Consider the following 24,248-nt stretch of genomic DNA (forward strand, 5'->3'; position numbering starts at 1 on the left):
CTGCTGTTCTAAACTAAACTCAGGTTTTTGAAGATTTGACTCAAGGTTTTTAAACACTCAGACTATTGATCTTCTTGTTTTAGCTCATAGTAGAAGACAATATTTTTAAATAAATAAGTGCTAAGCCTACATTTTCCATATCCTCAGGAGAGCTCCACTGACGCCTCTATCAAGCATTTTTCTAAGATGTTGGACCTGAACACTTGTTAGCTTCCCCTTTAACTGGTTTGTGCAAAATTTCTGTCCTGTCCTGGAGACTTTCAGGAATTTCTCCTGTTCCTAACCATCAGGCTTTTCCAGTGTCACCGGTGCTTTCCTTCTACATCCCTCTAGTTGTTTCTCATCTCATTGCAGACCAGCACCCTTACAGCTTATCCCCTCTTCCCTCCCACTCACCCTATAAGTTCCCATCCCCAGGCAGCAACTGTGTGCTGCTTTCAGTAAATCCATTGTTCACACACCCACTTCAAATGTTGTCCACTGCTTGGGGGCTCCCTGTACGCCATGCCTCTTAATTTTACTTGAGATATTCTGTCTTGCAGAAGAAGCTACAAAAAATATTGGCTGCCACCATCAAGAGTTTCATGATGGTTTTTTGTGCCCCAATCTCTTCATACCTCTGTTTCTCTTGCCCTTTACAGGGCCTGTGAACTCTTCACATTTCTTACTCTTGTTCTCCTCTGTCTTGCTACACAACAGCATCCTAGCTCTGTTTACAGTAACAGAAATAATAAATCACTGAACCATAGAATCATAAAATGGTTTGGGTTGGAAGGGACCATAAATATCAACTTGGTACAACCCCCCTGCCATTGGCAGGGACACCTTTCGCTGGACCAGCTTGCTCAGAGCTCCATCCAATCTGGCCTTGAATACCTACAGGGATGGGGCATCCACAGCCTCTCTGGGCAACCTGTTCTGGTGCCTCCCACCCTCACAGCAAAGAACTTCCTCCTAACACATAATCTAAACCTACTCTCTTTTAGTTTAAATCTGTTCCCTCTTGTCCTCCTAGTGCCTCCCTAGCTTTCTTGTAGGTTCCCTTCAGGTACTGGCAGGACACTATTAGGTCATCCTGAAGCCTTCCCTTTTCCAGGTTGAACCCAGTTCTCTCAACCTTTCCTTGTACAAGAGGAGCTCCATACCAGCAAAGAGTCGCTTTTAAGGCTGAAGAGCAAGGACTAAGGATAGCACTGCCTTAGGAAATTGGTTCGTTTTGGAAAGGCAGCTACCATGTGTAAACAGGGTTCTTTTTTTGGTCATGTGGCTACATGTACTGTTGCCATATCTCCTCCCTTAGTTGAACAAAAATCTTTGCTTTCTGTAGAAAGCACGTAAGTTCATGTGGACTGCGTGTTCTCCTTCACTCTGAGACTGTCTCTTGCAAAATGACATACTCTGATCAGGTTGTTGAATCAAAATTTTCTTCTTCCTGCGGATCCATCCCTTCTGCAGGTCTGAATCTGGATGAATACATGAGTATGCAAGTGATTCCATTAACACAGCGATTGCCTGGGATCTGATTTTTGACAGATTTATAACCAGATTGTAGAAATTAACTGCTGGAGGAAATGTGCCATTTATTCTCAACAAGAACACATTTTATTTTTCCACATAGTTGTTACTAGACTTCCTTTAGAGGCTAGAAAAATAACCTTATGCTTTTTTTAATGTATTTCTTTTAAAGTGAAAAAAGCTTCAACCTTTTTATAGACGTTTAAAAACTGCCTGGCACAGTGACATGTTTGTTGTATAGTCCTCTCTGATGTTTCTTGAGAACAGGTACTGATTAAATGGCAGTTACTGTATCAGCATATTAAAACAAAACTTCACTGTAGAAATAACATCTGAATAAAATCAGGTTAGCAGGTGAAAATAAGGTGTGAGAACAAACAGTGCCATTCATAGAAGGAAGGTAGTCCTTTCTATTGCAATAATTATACTTCTGTTCATTTTTACAAAACCAAGTTGATAGCAGATACAAGGGGCAGCACTCCATTCCCTTTGCAGTGACCTGGGAAGCTTTGCCACAGAGCTTTTTTTGGTGAGCTCAACGTGAACTACTGCACATCTTTTAATGCAGATGGTGGAAGAAGTCGCAGGATTGAGGGCAGGGGAGGGAGAGCAGTCTCACAGGACTGGCTCTGGGCATAAGGACTGGCTCCTCTGCACTCACAGTTGCTGCGTGCAGCAGTTTGCAGAGGTCCAGGCAGGGGTTCACTGAGGACACACTGAGCTGGTGCCTGCTGGTGTAACACCTCCTGACGCATCACGCAATCCTTTGAAGCCTACTGGAGTCAGCCCCGCCAGGATTACAGTTAACAGCAGGAAAAAAAAATTCTTTCAGGCTAGGCAACCTGAAATCTTTCTGCTTTGCCCCACTAATCATGTTTTCTAGGCCATTCTTGTTTGTCTTTTTACTGTCACCAGTATGTTTTCCCTGAGTGCCACTTCATACACACTCATTTTCAAGCAGCACTACAAAGAGTGATGATTTCATACCTCCAGGCAGGAAATTAGGGAGGGAAATGAGAAAAGACTCCCTTGCTACAGAAAGCTCGCTCTTTGATAGGCATTCTAAGTGCTCTGACAGTTTGCAATGAGAGGACTCTGCTTAGAGCCCAAACACCTAATAATGTCCCTCTACACTGCTCTCCTCTGGAGAGAGAAATTCTAAGCAGGGAAGTGGTACCTCTGTGTTTTTTCAGAAATAATGGGTCCCATGGCTGTGCTGGTGGATAGGAGAGTGAAAATTTCCCTGTATACCTACCAGGAGAGGGTTTTTCTCCATAGTCTCAATGAACAGGACAGGAGACTGGATCCTCTAACAGAGCCTGCATAAGAGACCCAGTAGCTCTAACAGTTTCTCTTACTGTTTTCCAAGGAGATTGGTGTATTTCAAGTTAAGGAATAATTTTTAACAGCAAGAAAATAAGACTGTCTCCTTTCCTACCAGTTATATTTCAAAACTAATTTTTAATGGTACAATAAATAAAAGAAAAATTTAAAAAAAAAAAAAAAAAAAAAAAAAGTAAAAAGTCCAAGACCTTGGAAGTCTCTCATGGAATACAAACATCCAAGTAAACTAGTGAATAAATTCAGGCTTCAGTGCATTAGAAAGGAAGCTGTCTTTGATAAGTATTCTTGTTCTTCACTTATCTTCGTACCTGCCAGTCCTTTTGGGAACCCTTTCTTGTAATCCTTTCTTATCATAGATATCAAGGAGATACTTGGCAACCTGTGAGCCACCCTTTGTGTTTTCTGGGAGAACTTGCCTTTGCTGTATCTTTGACTTAGAAAAGAAGGCATATTTCTGTACTAGTCTGTGTCAAAAGTGCTACCATCACATGGGAAGAGCTAATCTCTGCTACTCTGCTCTTTCCCACCACCCAGGGACCTCAGGCTGATTAGAGAGATTGAGCTCCAATTGCCTCAGGGTCAGCACATCCCTTCATGCCTCAGGTTTCCAGTGGCTTCTTCTCATAGCCACCTCCATGAAGAAGAAGGCCACTGGGAAAGCAACAGATAGTCTTCTGTGCTTTGGGGATGGGGGCGTGGGGAGGGAGCACGTCCTTAATGTCTGTGAAGATGTGCTTCAAAATCAATGAAAGCTTCTTTCATTATGGAATTAGTAACCTATTTGTGTTTTTCACTGCAGAGTATGCAATAAGAAACAGATTAATGGGTGCCTAGGAATCCTGGACTGGACATTTAGAATTATTCAGGGAAAGGTTGCAGACACAGGCTCCTCTTGCAGACTTAGTTAATGTGAGGTATTTCAGTGGGCAAGCCTTGCTTTCAACAAGGCTAGACACTTCAGGCACTGTGCTGAAATCCATTCTACTTCAAAAAAACTTTTTAAAGACACTGGGGAAAAACATAGAAGTGAATGTGGCTATAAAATAAGCAGGTACATGAGTGCAATCTTGAATTTGTGTGGGCTTATTTGTTCTCTTTTGGGTATATTCTTGCTGAAATGCTTTCCTGAAGTAGGGTTCATGACAAGGATTATCATGTTGAATTTATATGAAACATCATTTGTAGTAGAAAGCTTGCATGCTTTCTTTCATAACCTGCTAAATAGTCTCTACTATCCCTGCATCTCTGTGAGCAGCTAGGACTAAAAAAGGAGAAAGATTCTGCGCTTACCTGCAGAAGTATAATTGGATACTTCGAATCATAAAGAAAAATCCTTTGAGGAAAGAGGAACAAGAACAGATTTTGACTGATTATATTATAATGGAATGAATTTATTTCAATTCTCAGTGTGATAAGAAAATAGTTATGTCAGTATCACTACATGCCCATCAGGGCAAACTTGATGGTACCAGGTAGAATATGTAATACAATCCTCTACCACAGTAACTTTCAGGAGCAAGACAGCTCTTCTACTTGAGCTGAGCCTAACTGCAGGTAATCAGACCTAGAGTTTTCTATCATTACTTAATTTAGTAATTTTATGTGGATTACAGCACTGGTGAACTAAATTATCAACCCTTGCAGAAAGCATCAGATGTGGGCTAGAGAAGAGAAAAAAAATCCAGATTTTCCATCCTAAGGCAGAGAAAGCACTGTCAGTACAGCTGTACTTGCTGCCTCTCTCCTGAGGGGGCTTATTGTCATGCCAAATCTGCAGTTGGATTTGAGTAGCTGTCAGGGCCTTAGGACAGTGTAAGGATTCTCTCTGGAGAGTTTCTTGAAGGACAGCAGTCTCTCTTCATAATCCTCATCGTCTTTGTTTGTTCGTCCTTCCAGTTCGGTCAAGTTTCTTTTTTCTCCTCTTTTTAAGAAAAAAGTCTTCTTGAGTTAAAACTGTTGACTATGGTTGTGTTACTTGCCCTATGCAGAAATGATGCTGTTTGCATTAGGGTGCTCCCCACACTGCCTTGCAGAACTGGGATGTTTGCAACTGGAGAAAAGAACCCAGTGCTTCACTGTCTCAAGCCCTGTCCTCCTGACAGCTGTGAGGTTTCCCTTTAGGTCCCATCAGTCACCTCTCTAGGCTGTAGTGCAACCACAGATGGTTTCAAGAGTGCCTTTCTCATTGACTAGCAGGGTCATGACACCGGTGGGAAAACCTGACCTGCCCAGTGATTTGGTTCAGTCATTTCTCTTGAGGTTGATACCTATGCCTTGGCATAGAGAAGAAGGTGGCTTCTCACCTGTTCAACAGCTGTTTTCTCTTCTGTGTGCAATGGCTTAGGAGTAGGACAGGGAGAGGAGGAACTGGACTATCTGGGCAGCTCCTGATTTGCGAAGCTCCCCTTCCTCCTTCAGTCTCCTTTATAGTTTCGAGGGTCTCCTCTGCACCTGCACTGGTGGTCATAAGCCTGAAGAGACCTTTCAGAGCTCTGTGGAGGAGCTGTGAGATACACAGGAGCAAGGGTGCCCGTGATGGAGCTCCTTTCAACAAATGCATTATGTGTTGTTTTGCATGGACTTTGCCCATTACAAGTTTCCAGCTCAATGAGTTATGTACCTTACCTTGCTGTACTGCACCATGGAAAAGAGTGGGGTGTGGCCTCTGAAGCAAAGTGAGCCAGGAAGCTTTTCCTACAGTTTATTTGACCACTCAGGTCTTTCCAAATGATGGGATGTTCTCCAGTACAGCAAAGGACTACACACTGGATAACTTTCAATGTATCTTGATAGTTACTTTCAGCTCCTTATCTGCTGTCTGCTTTAATCTAGGATCTCTAAGTTTTCAGACCCTCACACTCGTTCCTGGTATTTTCAAGGTTGTTTCAGAGTCCCTCAGTAGTAAAAGCACTTCCTCTTCTGTCTGTCTGTTTAGCATTCCTGAGCTTAGACCTGTTTTTCCTGCACTGGTTCAATCTGTGCATATTTCCTCTGCACCTCCTTTCTTCTTTTCTTCTCCTGTCCCTCCTCACAACACACACATTTTTCCTCCTGGGACCCTCTGATCTGTCATTCCCTTGTGTTTTTTCATTCACATCTCCCTTCACCAGGTGGGGAATGCTTTCTAAAGGCTCTTGCAGACCTTTTGCTCATGCTTGTCACACAACCCTCAAGTGAAAGCCGACATCTCTCATGGCAGTGAAAAAGTATGCCTTGCCTCACAAGCTCAGTTTCAATCACGTCTTTCCCTTCACTTGAATTCTTCCACAGCCCACGTTTTCCATCTTTTCCATCCTTTTTCTGAAAACTTTGTTTCCCAAGCAGTAATTGCATTTCCTCGCTGACAGCCTGTGGACTGTGCGTGTCTGCGCCCATCTTTTCTGCACCCCAAACTGAAAGGAAGCAAACAAAAACTGTTCCTGGTCAGCCGTGTTTAGCATGTGTCACCTCTTGACCCTCTGTGGTGAGCCAGATGCTGTGCAGGTCCCGCAGTCTCGCGCCTGCCAACTGGGTCAGTCTGCTGGCCTATCAGGGAGGAAGTGATCGGGTGGTGCAGCAAGCTGAAGTGTCTGTGCTTTGTTTTTCTTTTCTTTTCTTTCTTTTTTTTTTTTTTTTTTTTTTTCTTTCCTTTGCTTTGCTAAGGTTGGGTTAGTGAGAGGAAACCACCGCTGAATCCATGTTGTAGGGAGAAGAGGGACATGCTGGCTTGGTTCAACAAGAGTTTATTTGCTCTCAGTCTTTCCTGAAGTTTCTATCTTGCAGACCCTGGTGATTTCCTGTTTCCTTCTTTCTGGCCCTGATCCTCATAAAGATAGTGCCAAAGTGAGAAAGCACTATCTTACGGACAGAGAATAATTCCACTAACTTGTAAGCACTTAGTTCCAGATGCTGGCTAAACACATCCTTAAATGATCTCCTGTGAAGTTCCCAGGAATCTATTACACTGCATGTTATTTGCAGAGACGGAGGCTGAAAAAAATTATAACTACATTGCACATCCAGTTTAGGGTATTACATCACAAAAGCAATGTGAAAAATTCTGAGCAGCCCCAATAAACGTACTGTAGATGTCTCAGATAGAGATTTGGCTGTTTTGCTTTATGGTTTTGGTTGGTTTTTTTTTTCCTTTGGTGTTTATTTGTTGGTGTTGGCAGATTTTTTAAACCTTTGGTATGTTCAGAGCTACGTGAATGCAGTTTCAGGTCTGGAACAATTAAGTATGAAGGATGTGAAACATCTTCCTACACATCTGGTAAAATGGAAATTCTTGTCTGTTCAGAAAGGGGCTAGTTTTTGATTGCTCTCAGGTTTTGTCTTGTGTTCTGCTGGCACCAGTAGCTTTCCTCATTCAGTGCAGTACAGAAATGCCAAGGTTTTCCTTATTGCAAGTTCGTTGCAAGTTGGGTGCATCACGGAAGTCAGAGTGAGTTGAAGAGACTCAGTACTCAGTGCAAAGAAAATGTAAGTGGTTTAATGGAGATACAGAAGAATTAAGTATTACGGCCAAGGTTACACAGGAAATCAATCTACCCTGCAGATCAGGGCTGTACATCTCTAAACTGCACATCAGCAAGTCAAGAGGGAGCTGGATTGTGCTTTCAAAGAAATGAATGAACTTCAGATGAGGGAACGTGACCTAGTAAAGCTGGCTTTCATCTGGGGGCATACACTTCACCCCAGAGCTCACTTGTGTGCACTCTCTCCTCGCCTCCTTCCCTCCCTCTGTCCCTTCTTCAATCCGTGCAGGTCCCTTCTTCTTCCATTGGCATGAGCTGCAGATTCACAAAAGGAGACTGGAAAGGTGTCCACCTGCAGTCCAATAAGGTGGCATATTTACCTCCAGTAAGTGGCCTTCCAGTGAGAATGGCAAACCTTGTTTATGCTGCAGCTGCATAGTCTCTGTGTCTCCACAGACTCATAAGCATCTCACTGGCCCCCTTGCATGACTTTGAGTGTGTCCTTTGATTTTACACCAGCTTTGCAGAAACTCAGCTCAAAGAGGCATGGATACTATTCTGGATACTATTCTGTTTAGGTTGCAAAAACCTTCCCTCTCAGTCTGACTTGAGTCAGAGATTCCTTAGGGCTCTTCTCAGTGGACTGTCTCACCTGTGCAGGGTCTGAGAGTCTTGGTGCTGTAGCCACCCAACATCAGAGGGCTTTTTGGAAAGCAAGACAGAGAAAAAGAATGCATTTTTCTATTTCAAGGCAAAAAAGGGTCAGAGATTCCCCAGGTAAGCTCAGTTGTATCTGCTTGACATGAAATGATCCTAAAGTAGTTTTAAGCGGTACTTCACCTTTTAGAGAGTAGCTTTTAAAAGATGCAATAGCTTCTATTTTTCTTCTTGTTAATGTCTTTAGGCAATTCCCGTGAATGGGAGCAGATCTCATTGTTTTTCAGAGCCATGTGAATATTTGCATTAATAGGGACTTTGTTCACACTGCCTGCAGTTGCTTTTTTAAATGTGGTACTTCTGTGTTCAGGGAAGAGGGAAGGGAGGGTGGAGTGTGCAGTGTTTTCAGATGTTTATCTCATGTATGATATTTTCAAATTGTAATATGCATGTAATGCATGTAATTTAGTCCTTTCTGTAGGCTCATGTTTGGTATAGGGCTCTAGAACACAACTTATCTATCTTGTGCTTGTATAGCTGAAGAAAACATTACAAAAAAGAAAGGAGGTACATATTTTGAGTAGACGAAGTAACAACACACAGATACATGGCCTACAGCTGTGCTTTACCTCACCACTGCTGGTCATTCCCACTATACATCCTCCAAACCTGTGTCTGCTATAGATGCACAGAAAGGCAGTATTTTGGGGCTGGTCATGGACTGTATGAAATGGACTCTGATGAACACCTGCTCCCAAACACCACATTTCTTCCGTTATGTAGCTCTAAGTGAAACCCAAAACCATAGTTAGTGTTTCTTGTGTTTAATTGGCAAAGTAGACTTAGAGTGCATACACTGAATACTGGCTATATGCCATAAAAACTATGCATACTTTGCAAAGAAAAATTAATATCAGAATTAACCCACTGGAGACCTTTTTCCTCCCCTCACCCCATCATAAAGCTCAGGCAGACTGAGACCATGGTGCCAGGAGATCAGTAATGCAGAGAAAATTCTTGTGCAAGATTCATATAACAGTTTTGAATACGTGATGCCAAAAACGTGGGTAAAGACACTCCTCACAAATATGTGCAAAACCCTTGTATCATGAGGTTTCTCTGAGAGCTGCAGATTATTCCCATCTCTAGTAATCAGTTCAGAGCAATTGCTGCTGTCCGAATCTCACTTACATCGGCTGGGAAGTAACTGTTACTTTGAAACTCCTGAGTGTTCTGCTTTTGATTGAACTGACGAGAAGAGAAAAAAAAAAAAAAAAAAAAGGCAGTAAGTGAGATTATGGAAACAATTACAGAGAGGTACAAGTCCACTTCTTACTATATCTACCTTCATTATTCAATTTAAAGCATTCCATTAGCCAGCAGGATAGCAAAATTGTGGGTTTTTTTTTTTCCTAAAGTGTTGGGGGTTTTGCCTTTCCAAATTAAGGTGCCATCATTCCGAGCTTGAGAATCCTCAGAAATGCTGATCCTCAGAGTGCTTGTCTCAAGGTTAAGTGTGCCCTTTTGCTTTTTAATATGGTGAAAGGACACAATGGTGGATAGGCTATCAGCAGGGATAAGCTTCATATTGAGTACCTGTTGAGACTCACAAAGGCTTCAAAGTATGCATTACTGTACAGATGGAATTTGCTCTACCCACATTTGTCAGTCCTAGGTCTTGGTATGACCTAGCTTGTCATGTCAGGCATCTCATTTGGGCCAATAATCCAGGCAACTTTCAAGCCAGTGGAGAAGGAAAGGCTCTTCTACGAGGCAAGTCTCCCCATCCTGAGATTCATGTCAAGGATGGTTGTCAACCCACTGACATCAAGCACAGAGGGCCCTTCCCTGCTGACTGGATGGCAGTCTGTTGACCAGCCTTTTGTCAACATTGGGTGCAAAGTCCTGTTTGAACCGGTGCTAGCTGAAAGAGTGTCAGACTACTCTTAAAACATGACCCCTTTTCCTGCCCCTGGACAAGACATAAATTTATCCTCGTCTGAGAGGTTATAAATCACGCTTTGAGGGGCCAGGAGAAAGGAATGTGTTATTAAGAGGAATCAGTACTCTATGTTTGCATTTCATTAGCACTAAGAGGCCCCGGTCAGGATCAGAATCTGGGAAGATGTGACACAATGGGTGGGTGCAAGCGAAAAGCAGGAGGGAGTTTGAGTTTTGAAAGAAGTCACGGGAGGTTTTTTCCTGGCCTGTTAGAGTAGGGCACCCCATGAAAGAAAGGCAGTATGGAAGAAAGAGAAAGAAGCTGGCAGAAAGAAGCTGGTGATGGATTGCAAAGGAAGGAAGAGATATGGGAGATGTTAGCTGTACAGTCAGATGCAATTTTGATGGAGTAAAACAGAAGACTTAAATGTCCCAGTCACTGTCTTATGCCTCATTGAAACCAGATAGGTAAAGCTGCTCTGAAAATGGTGCCAGCCAAGGTGGTTCATTTTCCCAGGTACTGAGTGCTAAAAATGCATCTACCTGGAAGAAAATGGGAAATGCATGACAATCAGTTGTGACAGGGGCTACATCACACTACCACTCAAAATGTGTAAGTAGGTATTTGTTGATAGCAGATCTGCTAAAATCTTCAGATTCAAAATGTGTAGGAAATCACCTCCTGTAAACATGCCCCTTGGGGACCTTTATGTTAGAAAAGGCTTTGAATATCAGACGACTTTTGTGTAGCTTTCTAGTGACTCCAGTGGACTCAGTCACTAAATAATAGCATTGTTTCACCTGGGGGTAGACTGACTTTCAGAAACAAAAATGACCTGAAGTTGTGTCAGGGGAGGTTTAGGTTGGATATTAGAAGAAGGTTCTTCACCCAGAGGGTGGTTGGGCACTGGAACAGGCTCTCCAGGGCAGTGGTCACAGCACCAAGCCTGACAGAGTTCAAGAAGCACTTGGACAATACTCTTGGGCATGTGGTCTGACTCCTGGGGATGATCCTGTGCAGGGCCAGGAGCTGGACTCAATGATCCTTGTGGATGCCTTTCAACTTGTCATAATCTGTGATAGTCTGTATTCTGGGATTTTTTGAGCACAGTAACAAAATTTCTTACTTCTGTACACCTGGACATGGCTAAACAAAATGCATCCAGGAATCTTCACCACTTTTTATGGTTTGCAGACAGTTTTAGCCATTTAATATACTCCATGATCATGAACACATCTGCAGGAGATGCTAAGTCGGCCTCTGGATCAAAGATTCCTGTGGGCACAATGGTGACAATTGTATATGCACAGGAAGGTTCAAAACCTCCAAACTCCCTGTCCTATTCCTCCTGCATAATCAAACCAGCCACAGCTCTCATTTATAAGCTAGGGAAGAGGCATTCAGCAGTCAGACTTTCACCCTCTCCCTTGGGAAGAGCAAAATACCTGGACTGAGGGTTTGAATCAGCACAGGGCCTCAGGTTAAGCTTCCTGAAAAATACCTACTTCAGGGCAATGCCAGGAAGAAATCTCATCCAGGTCCTGATTTTATTGGGCACCGTATCAGCAACCTGCAATGACTCTCACACCCCAAATTCACTTGAATGCAATTAATGCAATATAAGTTGCTGCACGTAAATTACACTTTTTTAGTGAAATAGACATGAGTGTTGCAGAAATTTAAGGTCACTTCATGGACAGGGCTAGGGAAACCCTCACTTCCTCCCAGCCTGAGTGTGGGGATTTTGTATGTCTGAGGTGTGTATTTAAACTCCACTCCCTGTGTCAGTCAACAAAATACAAGGTCAAGTTACTGGTTCTTGTGGTAAGACTTGCCAAATCATCCCTAGCCTTACTTCTTCCCTCACATATAAGTACACTTACCAGTCAGGAAGAAAAACAGTGTCTGATCCGTATTCTTGCTCTTGTCTTTTCCAGCCACTTCCACATCTACAACTGGGACAAGTCATCTCACAAAATGTGACGTAAAGCAGAAAGCCTTCTGTGTAAATGGGGGAGAGTGTTATATGGTTAAAGACCTCCCAAACCCCCCAAGATACCTGTGCAGGTAAGAAATCCTATTTGCCTCTTTTCTTGGAGCCACCAGTTTTCACAAATGGTTTTTCTTTAAAGGAGCACCTGAACAATTTCTTCTTCTGAACTTGCATTTCTTCGTTTTTAAACATGTGGATGTGAAAATAACATACCAAGACGGACACCTGTGTTCTATATATGAAGCATAGCAGAGACTAACCAGGAAATCTTCCCCCATGATAATGGCACAGCAACCTCCATTGACGTTTATATGGCATAAAGTAACACAACTTGAACCTTATGTTATAAATAATGAAACAGATACTGTAAACTAGATACACTGTATTTAGCCAAAAAAAAAAAAGAAAAAGAAAAAGAAAAGGTGTGTGGATAACGGCAGTGGATAATTACCTTTTGTACAGGAGAAACTGTTGTTTTTATTGTCTGATGTAGTAACTGAACAGTTTCTGAGGAGATCATATTCACAACTGGTTGTTGTGTTTAATTGCATAAAAAGCAATGAATGTCGCGTTAGTTGGTGGAGATTACCATCTTGAGTGAGGATCAGGAAGACATATGGATTTAGTCTGAGGGCATGCTTGTGCACCTTCCTCAGGTCCTGGCCTGTACTATTTTGGACTGTTGCAATAGTCCCTTGTCTTAGAGAACACCCAGGAAGAGCTACAGAGTTTATCTGCTGCCTGGGAGCACATCATGTAGCATTTACCCCTGGAGATGAACTAGTCATAGGGACTGCTTCTCTCTAGCTTGAGAGGCAACTCAGCATTAAAATCTTGGGAAACATCCTTGGTACCTAAGAGGGTTGAGTGGAAAGAGTGCACTTTTTTGAGAATATTGCTGTTTTTCTGACAGACAAGAGATGGTGGTTGGTAAAGACTGTCATCAGCTGTAATTGCATAATTTTTCAATCTCCTGGGACTAAAAGTGAAAGAACACTAATTGTGAAGGTAACTTTGGTGGGTGAGTTAGATGAAGGTCTATGATGCTCTCATTAGCCCAGGAAGACATTGACTGCTTGTCTCTATTGTTAATGTTAAAAAAAAAAAGAAAAGAAAGGTAAACAAACAAACCAAAAAAAGCCATCAAAAACCCCCACCAAGCAGCTCAATATTCTGGTTTACCTATAAGTTTTCTTTTTTTTTTTCCTTTTTTTGTAGAAGGTTGATGTAACCTGCACTTCACAGGCTTTGTTTTGCTTTGGGTTTTCAGATGGCTCTGCTGCTGAAAGTGATGTATGTTTCGTTGATTTTAGGATCATTTGTAGCTAAAGTGAATATGGAAAAGTGTGCTGTGGTGTGTTGGATCCATTTTTGAGAGAGAGAAAGATTTGTTTGAAATGTGCATGATCATTGTAAACCAGCAGTACAAGATGAGCAGTTTGCCATGACTCCTCAGGGCATGTACAAGAGCCTACCTGCATGTTCAGAAAACTCCAGGGTAGCAGAGCTGAGCATCTGAGAGACTTGCTAATCATTAACATTGTCTTGCCAGTTTCAGAGGTGTCCCATTTTCACTGGTATGGGGACTTTTTTTTTTTTAATTCAGAGATCTGTGTATGTTTTTTGATGATGTTGTAGACTGGCTAATTATTTTAATACTATATATCAGAGACATTTGAATGTAGTGGGTGCTTTTTCCCCCTATTGTAAGCAAGAAAGAACCTTTAATTCTGGGACTGGATCTGAAAGAAAAGGCAATTCCCAGATTTGGCAGATGTGCCTCTCCCTGGGTGGTCCAAGACCTATTTGGAAAAAGCATCAGAGCTTTAAAGTTAGAGAGGGAGAATCTCATTTACAGTAAGGCAGTGGAGAAGAATTCTTATCCTGAGAACAGTCAGGGCCATTACTATTTTGCAGAGCCATTTGCTATGCCCTCTACCACTTGCCAGAACTGAAACTTTATGTTGAGTAGTAAAACAGGAAGCAATACAGCTACATAAGAAATAAAAGCGTGAGTACTTAAAAGTGGGTGTACTGGGAAACTGAAAAGACAAAATACAGTTTTCTTCTTATTTCATTAAAAATACAGATGTCTACTTTTAATTCTAGCATTCCAGTGTTAATTAAAATAAGTACCTAATCACTGCACATTGCCTTCATTGTTCTGAGAAAATAAATCTACTCCCAGAACATGCCTGTGGAAACAGAATGCTTGAAATATGGTACTTGCTCTTCATATTTCTGCCTCAGTAGCAAGTTCACATTTTTCCATATGGTCCATCTGTTGAGAGCAAAAACAAAATTTTTAAAGCATGAGCCATATCATTCTAAATTAGTTTTATCCCTAACCAAAAAAACATGACTCAGATTCAAAACAACCATGGAATTTTCCAAGTGATATCTCTGGTTTTGTAAATCCCCTATTCTATGGAAAAAAAAAAAAAAAAAAGAGGGAGATACCACATTCATCTTCTGTCAAAATCTTGCTATATATTAAAAAAAAATAAATGATTCAGACAGGATCTGATCTTGCTCTCAGGGGTACTGATGTGAGCTTCAAGAAAATTTCCTGCTTTCAAGTGATAACCATGTGAAATACTCAAGAAATATGTGAAGACTTAGACATTGTACAGCTACATCTATGGTAGCATGTATGTTCCCTACGTGTATTTTAATTATGGCCCCAGACTGAAAAAAACAGTCTCAAAGTAGGACAGATGAAAAAGGAAGCTTTGAGACTGCCTAAATAAACTAGTGTATAAAACTTTTGGAAGCTTCACAGGAACACGAACCACATTTTGAAAATGCCATAGACCTTGGAAGCCTGGATCTTACTGGCTTCCTATGAGACTGAGATTCCTAAGTCATTTCTGTTCAGTTGGAAACATGTCCCCAGGTTCACTGAAGACAGAAAGATCAGGTAGCTTTTTAAATAAATACAAAATTAAGACCAAAATTCCTAGCATTTCCTTCTTACTTTAACAAAAATCTGTATGAATATAGTATCTGTAACACTTTTAAAGTGTTCTTTTGAAGTATCATACCATGAAGGCCTTGCTAGTCTGACTAACTGATTTCTTACTCACAGATATCATCTTTTCTAGTGCTTTTGTTGTTATTGAAGAAATGAATTTACATCCGAATTTCACTGGATGAAAATAAAGCTGCTCTCTCAATGAAGTAGGCTGCTGCTTTTCTTAACAGCAGAAGAGTGAACTACATACTTTTTAAAGACATGGCCATTTTCTATATCTGTCTTCATGTAAAGGCCTTTCTAGAATAGAAATGGGCAGAAGGTTATTCAAACCAGTGAAAAGATAAAATTCGTTTCAATGATGCAAGGAGAAGTTCCAGAGATATTCTTTCAAGAGGTGGGATAGAAATACTGGTTCTGACTTCAGCAATGAAATGGGCTAATGAAATGGGGAAAAAAAAAAAAAACAAACAAAAACAAACAAACAAACAAAAACAATCAAAATGTTCTCCCCGAATGCATTTGTTTATAGGCAGTAAATGAAGTGGAAATGTGAGTTTCTCATCCATTCAGCCCTTCCTCTCCTGCCGAAAAAGAGTTTGGTGATATGCATTCGGTGTTCTGAGATGCATCTACTGAATGCATGCAAATGATGCTCTTTGCAGCTACTGTGTGTAGAGGAAAAAAGCATTTCTTCTATTATTCGTGGTTCAGTATCATGGGTTTACCCAGTTAATACAATAAATAAATAGTCTGAGTAGTCTTCTCGAAGGCTGAAGGGAAATTATAAAGCTCTCACAGCACAAACCTTTTGCTCCAAGTTGTTTGACTTCAACTATTGCTGGTGTCGTAAAAGAAAATGGAACATGGGTAATGATCCAGAAAAGAAAGACACAACAAGAAATAAAGTCTGAAAACTTCAAGTAGGACAGGGTGTTTTGAAAAGGACACAATCGCAAGTTGTTTGTGAACTGGAAACAGTGCTGCACTGCACATCCGAGCAATAAAATGCCTTTAGCATTCACACATCATCATAAGAGGCCCGGCTCATCCCAGCTTTCCTCTCAGATGGCCCACCCTGGGCCCATTCTCAGGGGCAGGTGCTCCAGCCCATTTGCTGACAATGGTTTCAGAGACAGTATAAACACACCTGAGCTGTTTTCGGCACCATCTCAACAGGGCTGACGCTGGTTGGTCTGGAAGTGATTTTAGCTTTGTCTACACCAGTGCTCAAGTTGTTTTCATCACCTCCACAGCTGCACCAACATCTGAAAACAAGCACAGAGGAAGCAACCCACCAATGGCCAGTGGCAGGAGCAAAGCCTGAGGCTTTTAATCAGCAGCGTGTTCCTTGGGATTGTGTAGGGTTGAGCCTGACGAGCAAGATGTAGAGATCTCTGTGAATGGAAAGCCATGCGTGTGCTAATGCCAGCTTTCCAGGGACAGTTATTTAACAAGATTACAATAGTGGAAAATATTTTTACTCTCATTCAGTAGCCCAGATGGAAATGCTTTCTATCAAAGGCATTTTGCCTTCTCTCAAAGATGCAAGAATTCTTCTGTCATGCCCAGAAATATCACCTTTTCATAGCAGAGTTATCTTTGTTGCATTTTTCTCAACTGAATATATCTGTGGAGACTGGGATCTCTCCACACTGGGTACTTGTGAAAAGATGTGACCTTGGCTCTGGAGAACATAAACTCCCTTCCTTAATAAGCAAAATAATAATAATACACTCAAAAGACTTATCTGTAGATCGTCAAAATATATATTTTATTATACAAAAATAATTCCTGCACGGTTTATTTGAAGAAAATACTAGCATTTATGTCAGATGCTGGTCCTCTGCCAAAGGGATTTTCTGAAAGTCCCAGTTGTGCAAGAGCAGTATCCTTATCTGCTAGGGCTAGAGGCAATTGTGGAAGAGCAGAATTTTAAAAATCGGGACAGTTTTCAACACATATGAAACTCAGATGGATAGAAGAGACTGAGGATTGTTCTGAACAATGTGCATTTGCAAATAAGAGGGTTCTTCAGCCCCTGGCAAGTAAATGATGAAGAAGTTTGAAAAAGAGGCTAGCACCATATCATCAGCAGGAGAAGAGGAGGGAGAGATTCTTGCACCGTGGTGAACTGATGGAGAACATCACAAAGACAAGCAACACAAGTGAGACACATTCAAGAAAGAAGATATCAGGTAATTTCAGATTACATACTGAGTAACACTGGAGAGAAGAAAGAGAAAGAAACAAGACTGAAATCTGTAGGTATTTAGTGTGGTGGACAGTCACTCACACTTATGTCTGTAGGACTACAGTGATATTTTGGGAGCCTGAGCTCTGCCCCAGAATGGAGAATAAAGGTGAGGGAAGAATTGACAGGCAGCAGCAGCAAAGACAGGCAAAGCATAGAAGAGAACCTCCTTCACTATGACCAGGGGGAAAGCTGCACTGAAGTTTTCTGCAGAAGAGCTTATGAACTGAAAGGACGGACAGCTATGGGGCTTCTTTTGAGAGCACTTCTGCCTTCTCATCTTACTTAGTGACTGGACTGACTTTTTTTTTTCCATTTGTCAGCCATGTTGAATGTACTTCACTTTGGGTTTGAGTTTGTCTTCTCACTTTTTGGAATATTTTTGGCTTTTCTGTGATTGTTGTATTAAATACTCCTCCTCGAAGCAAATTACCACAAAGCACAATATGCCCTTACAGAAATAGGGAAATCATGGTATTTTTGCAGATTTTGTGTGACTGGTGAAAGCAACAGCGCATTGCAAATTTGAAAAAAGAACTCAATCAGGTCCCTTCATGAGGTGGAATAAGCAGTGAACCGGTACACATTTTTGCTAGTCATAATTCTTCTCTTTTTTTTTCAAAACAGACAAGCAAAAAGACTTCCTAGATTTTTTTTTTCTTTGATGGATTTTTGCTGTAAATTTTGCAGAGTGTTTTCTTCTGGAAAGATTACACTTTCTTGCCTCTTTTCTGATCATTTTTCACTAACACCTAACCAGGACGTCACTTAATGCACTCCCACTCCATAGACCAGCAGGTGTAAGTCTGTTAGTGCAGTGGTTTTGGTGTACTATTGCTTATCACGTTTTTGCCCTTTAGGTGCCAACCTGGATTCACTGGAGCAAGATGTACTGAAACTCTGCCCATGAAAATCCAAAACCAAGAAAGTATGTTAAAATAATCTGAACTTTGCTTTCTTCCCCAACTACAGCAACAAAATCAATAGTACTTGGTGTTTTCACAGTTCAGCTGGAACTGGCCTCTTTACTCACTAATTTATGACTGATTCTCTAAAGTACAATCTGTACACCCTGGCATTATTTGACCTCCAAAATGTTTCTCATTTGTGTGATTTTTGATCTTTCCATTCATTCACAGATGCATTTGTTTTGCACACACTAGCAGTTTTCTCGTTTGGGAGACTGCTGTAAAGTGCAACCCTAAAAGAGCAAACTCATGGAGTGATGTACAGATCTTGTGTCCTTGCTGCCTTGTGGAAAGTGCATCCTAATACCAATTTGGGACTCTGGAATGGTGAATTTCTGTCTCACATCTTGAAACACACTTTGATCTGGATTGGTTTGGTTTTGGCTGGTTTTTCAGGGGGGGATTTCTTTACATTTCCACGGAGCAAATGAGTTGCTCTCAACGCCTTGAGCCATTTTGACACGCTAAACCGAGATTCAGTTTCTGAAAGTGAACTCACCAAGTCGTATCAGTTCACACTGAAGGAGCTTCTTTCCTAGCATATGTTCACCTCTTCTCTTTTCTCTGTTTTTTTTCTCTACCATTTTTTTGTTTGTTTTTCCTCTCAGGTGCCCAAATGAATTTACTGGTGATCGCTGCCAAAACTACGTAATGGCCAGCTTCTACAGTACGTCCACTACTTTTCTGTCTGTGCCGCAGTAGAAGCATGCTCAGTTGGTGCTGCTTTCTTGTCGCTGCATCTTTCTTTCAATTTTTTTTTTTGTTTGTTTCTGGTTTTGTTTTTTTGTTTGTTTTTTTAATCTGTAACTAGATTTGTTGCCTAAGGCCTAATATTGATTGTCTCTGCCTGTTGCATGAAAACGGTAACAAAAAAAAAAAGCAGTTGCAATACTCTCCTGGATTGTTTGGCATTGAGGTTATGGGGAAATGCAAGACTTAGGAACTCTGTGAAATTAACACTGGGCGTGTGATATGGACTCCCCACTGACATCAAGCAGAAAAAGTACTAGAATTATGTTTCAAAGTCTCTCATTTTATTTGCCACAAAAGGCTAATGAATCATGGTACAGGGCAGAACTCCCCCAACAAAGGGACAGGTAGCCAATCCTCTACTTGTATATGAGATTTGCATTTGGAACTAGAGGTTAAAGGTTATTGAGGTGTTTACTTGGTTTCTAATGAGCACATGCCAAACAGGATCAAAATGTACTTTCTCCTCATTGTCTGAGTTTCAGTTGAAAGAGCACGTAAACAAAAAAGAAAAGGGAGGGAGATGGCTGAAACAATGGGGTCTGACACATTTTGGGTCTATTGGGGGTAACAGGTGCAAGAGATCAAATATTTCAGATTAATTGGCAAAATAAAAGTATCAAACACACACACAAACAGAGAGAGGACTTCGTGTCAGAATTCTGGTAGAATCAGCACTGCAATTACATCCCATCAGTTTTCTCATGAAAAAATGGGGGTTTTTTTATTATTATTATTATTATTATTATTATTATTATTATTATTATTATTATTATTATTATTATTATTATTATTATTATTATTATTATTATTATTCAGGGAAGAAATAGAGGGCACACTAAATACTTACTTTCTCTCACTGGCTATAGCAAAGTTGAAGATAGCATATAAGAAAATTGCTTAGATCTTACATTTTAATGCATGTGTACTATGCACAATTAATTGCTGCTGGCATCAGAATGTACTGTGATCTAAGAGCAGTATGATAGAAACAATTTTTTTGATGGATTACTTGCCAGCACAGAAAGACTATAGGCTATCCTAATTTAATTTCCATTAGTATATAGGACAAAAAGCTGTAAGCATGTGCTGGACATTTTGGAGCCTGAAGAGATGCATAGGTTTTCTTGTATATTGATGGACGAAAAAGGACCATATATAATTCATACTGCCCATCATGGAAGCTACCCATGTAAATCCCAAGAGTGATGACTGGAGACCAGACCTTCCAGCACTCAAGTGTGTATTTTATGCCCTGATTTAAAAGCTTTATTAGTGTGAGTTATTTTTAAAATGCCTTTGGTAACTATGGATTTGAAAATTTTTTATGCAGTGACAGTATTTGTTTACCAAATGTTAGATTTAAGTGGCCTTTCCTGTGTATTGTGGTGAAAAGTGCAGTTAAGTTTTTCTGATATTAGAAGAATAATTTAAAAGGAAGTGGTGTAAAAATATGAGATCAATTTTTTGCTGCTGAATTTACCCTGAAAATTTTAGAACAGTTGCATGTTGATTATAAATTCATTTTCCTGTCCAGGAGAAAAAAAAGAAAAGAAAAAAAAAAGAAGAGTTTAGGTGGGTTTTCCTTCATTAGTTTTTCAGTTGGGATATTTAAAGACACCAGTCTGAGATTTTTTCAAGTTGCCTCCATGGAAAAGGCATAGATGCCCTTACCTTGCTGCGAGGGCTGTGCTCAGCTACAAGTACTTGAGTTGGTCCAGTCTTTCCTCTCCTTGAAATGCACTGGAGGAGAGCACACCACTGCCTACCTTAGGCTACTCTGAGAGCTCCAGTCCATGGCTGTGAGCTTCTGGCTCTTCTGCCCACCCTACATCTGCACTACAACCCCTGGTTTCTTATGCAACCAGAGATGCAGAAATGACACTTGGGAAAATGTCCATTGAGAGTACATTTGTGCTTAAAAAAAAAAAAAATTAATTAAGAAGCATTTATATACTTTTTATTATTAAAACAAGAGAAGACCACAGCATACCATTTAAGAGGGGCCTTAGAATGAGAGTTCTCTTTAGGCAAATGTTGCATCTGGGGCATAAAGCCAAGCTCATATTTTGCACCAAGTGTTGTGGATGATTGACTTAGCTCTGTAGATGCAGCTTTTGCAAAGTACAGAGCAAACTGGGATGCTAAACAGCATGAGTGCCAGTAGGAGACAAAAATTGTACGTGTGAACTATACAGTGCTATCTAATTTTACTTGCTTTCAGAAGGGTATTTCTTCATTTGGAAAGAGTCAATGGGATTCCAAGCCAAGCGTACCTACTTATGAGCTGTTACTATCTTAATTGGGCTGTTGAGGAAAAGTTGGCTTCAGAAATCTGCCCTAAAGTTGGTATTTGAGAGTCCTGAAGTTATGAGCTTTGCTGAGGGTCTTTGCAAGGTTAGAACAAGGCTGCCACTGAGCATTCTGGAAACCCTTTGTCCCAACAGAGTGCAAGGCTAACTGGCTTATCTTGGCAGTGGTTCGGTTAGCCCCAGGCAATTCAGTTATCATAGTGCACTAGAAATAGGTTGAAAAGGGACACAGGAGATTAGGTAGCTCTCCAACTTAAGAAAAGTTCTTCCACAGAAATGCCTTTCCTTCCTGTCAATGGAAGTGTGAGCATAACTGGGAAAGGACATGAGGGAGGCTACTGGAAAGCACATGTTTACACTTACTGTTTACGCTGGCTTCCAGCTTTGCAAGCACACCAAACCATAGGACAACCAGTGGTTGCTGAGAGGTGACCACTGTGAGATTCCCCACTGCTACAGCTACCTCCAGCACTGCAGATACATATATTTTCCCTTCAGCTGGTGCTTCCCGCTTTTGTAGTCCAAGGGAAATTGAAGAACAAACTGTGCTAGCATTTTGCTAGTCTCTGGAGCCCGCTGTCAGACCCTGTAATGTCCTTTCCTCGAGCACAGCAGTCACAGCTGCTGGTGGGGGTGCTACCCTGCCGTTCTGCTGTGACCCTTTCGACTTTGAGGCTCGTGGTCCACCACTGCTCCTTAGAGACAGCAGAAGGTAGTCCTCAGAGTGTTCCAAAAATACATCTGTTCCGTGCAGATATATTTGCTGTATCTGAATGCTCACACACTCACTCCCTTGAGGTCAAGGAACCAAGGCAAATGGAAGAAAAATAACTAGTTAGCATTAAAGGTTTTGGCTAATTTTTGTGTAGTTGTGCATGAGAACTCTTAGAACAACACTGTGCAGAATGATTCTTGGGATAAGAGACAGTGACAGAGCTGTGAATTAACTGACAGTTGAGGAAGCTTCTCTAGAGCATAATCACAGATAAACCCTTTGTCCTCTCAAATGGCCCAGATAGACCAAGGATCCCACCCAAAAGGTCAATGGATTTGCTTATTTTGCTAGTGAACAGTGAATTCAGCTCCAGGGGCGTGCTCTGCGCCTTCTTGGGCATGAATTGAACATGGGCCATGCCTTCCCTCAGCATGGGACACCAGTTTAAACTGTGTCCATTTCAGCTCTGCCACCCTTGATGAGCAAGGGGGACAGTACCAAGAAGGGCAGAGGGAAATTTTTGTTTAGATGACAGCCCCTGCCTCATATGGTCAAGATGAACCTGTTTGAGGCCATAAAGGGGGTAAGAATTGAGGAAAGCTCTGATATCCTAGAAGGGTGGTCAAAACTGCAGTTACTCTGTGATGGCCTTGATTTTTCAGTCTTTTCATATGAACTACAGATCTTCAAAAGTACATTTTTAGTTGTTTTGCTACCTCAGCATTTCTCAGTTTCTATATTTTTCTCAAGTGTTCACATCTGTATGAGGCTATTATACAATCTTACCGGAAATTTTCATTTTTTAAAGCCCTTCAGCACCCTAAATTGTCCACTTTATGTGCTGAGACCAAGACCCCTAAATGATACAAATTTGAAAAATGCCACTGTGCATCTTCTGCTCAAGGTTAAAAAAGACAGTTTTTCATTATAAACTACTCAATAAATGTTAATTAAATACTAAAATTGCTATGATAGAATACTTCAATTAGGAAAGAGTAAATTTTCCGTTCTTCTAAGACTCAAACCAGTTGTAGGATAACACATTTACAGGAGCCATAGGACTTCAAATTCAAAGTTCAAAACCTGTTTTGCAGCCTGAGTACCACTGAAATGAATCAAAATTTTTAATACAAAGTGGATCCTAAATGTCACAAAGAGACTGTATCCTGATCCCTCAAGCAGAATTGTCTGACATTTAGGGGTTCTGTTCTGTGATAGCTTAGGGGATTTTAGTTTGTTTCCAAATCAGATTACATGAAAAAGAATTTCTTTTTAAATTTCTCATTACCCACAGAACACATTTATTAAGAAAACTAAACAATACTTTAGAAACATGACACCTTGCTGCTTCAGAGTTGAAATGGGTCTCCCTGGACGTCTCTGCTGTTGCAGTTGATCCGAATGTGTCCTTCCTTTGTCAGGTGCGAGATCTCTACAAAAAAACTGAGGTAGTCCTCACCCCTCACAGTGTCTCCAGGCTACCCACCCACCTAGATCTATTGAGTAGCCACCCCAAAGCCTTGGGTGCCCAGTAGCTCTGGCACACCACTCAAGGACGGAGCATGCAGTTCTGGAGGATTTGTTCCACATTTCCAGGCGCCATCCTCTTGTTTTGTAGACACTGTACCTCAGCAGTTGTAGTTTTAAATAACTTTGCTTCCTATTTTTTCCTCCAATACTATCATGTCTCTCCTCAAGTCACATCCAGAATGAAAACTGAGCTGTTAAAAATAACTAATTGAATTTATTCTTAGAGCACCTAGACAAATATTCAATAGAAACATTGCATGCAAAAACTATGCAACAAAAATTGGGTTAAATAGGAAAATATCAAAAATAGTAGTCTGTTTATAAAATGAGAAGCGTTGGGATATTCTGCTTTCTTTTGATCAGGTCTAGGGAATGTACCTAGGAGTACCATAGACAAATAAGAGCTACATAACATGTAGGTTTGAATAAACAGTGCATGTTTTTTCAGCATGTTTTTTGTTAGGTTTTTCAGCCAGAACATATTCCCATTTTAAGTACCAACTTCTTATTGAATTATTTGAAGTAGAAACTGCATGATATGAATTACTTCCCCTAAAATTAAATCACCTTCAAGCTAGGTGTCTTACCTATAAGCAAGCATAATTACAGCAATGTATATGCATGGGCATGTCATTCATTTCATTGAAGATTTAACCAAGCTTTCTATGCAACTAATGTATATCATTAGCAGAGCTCAGGTAGGCCTGTAATACTGGCTCTTTAGGAAGAGACCTGGATGGATTCCAGCTTACTTAACCCTTAAAATGTTACTGATTGGCAACAAAGAATTTGCATTCTCCATGTGTGCAAACTACAATAAAAAAATCTATTTGGTGA

The 24,248-nt window shown here is 40.9% G+C and overlaps 1 protein-coding gene across 13 annotated transcripts in view; it reads left to right on the plus strand.

The window, feature by feature from the left end:
* Positions 1-24,248, plus strand: part of NRG1 (neuregulin 1) — a 451,521-nt gene that overhangs the window by 403,301 nt on the left and 23,972 nt on the right. For 11 of the 13 annotated variants that reach the window (XM_051777556.1, XM_051777560.1, XM_051777555.1 and 8 more), the window contains 2 exons: positions 11,853-11,982; positions 18,713-18,771. In XM_051777556.1, the coding sequence (XP_051633516.1) occupies positions 11,853-11,982; positions 18,713-18,771 (189 nt within the window). Of the gene's footprint in view, positions 1-11,852; positions 11,983-17,996; positions 18,065-18,712; positions 18,807-24,248 lie in introns of those variants that run through there. The other 2 variants (XM_051777562.1, XM_051777563.1) reach the window with 2 other exon arrangements.

Source organism: Manacus candei, unplaced genomic scaffold (assembly GCF_025592945.1).
Source record: "Manacus candei isolate 608988 ecotype Guabito, Panama unplaced genomic scaffold, ASM2559294v1 h1tg000010l, whole genome shotgun sequence".
Lineage (NCBI taxonomy): Eukaryota > Metazoa > Chordata > Aves > Passeriformes > Pipridae > Manacus > Manacus candei.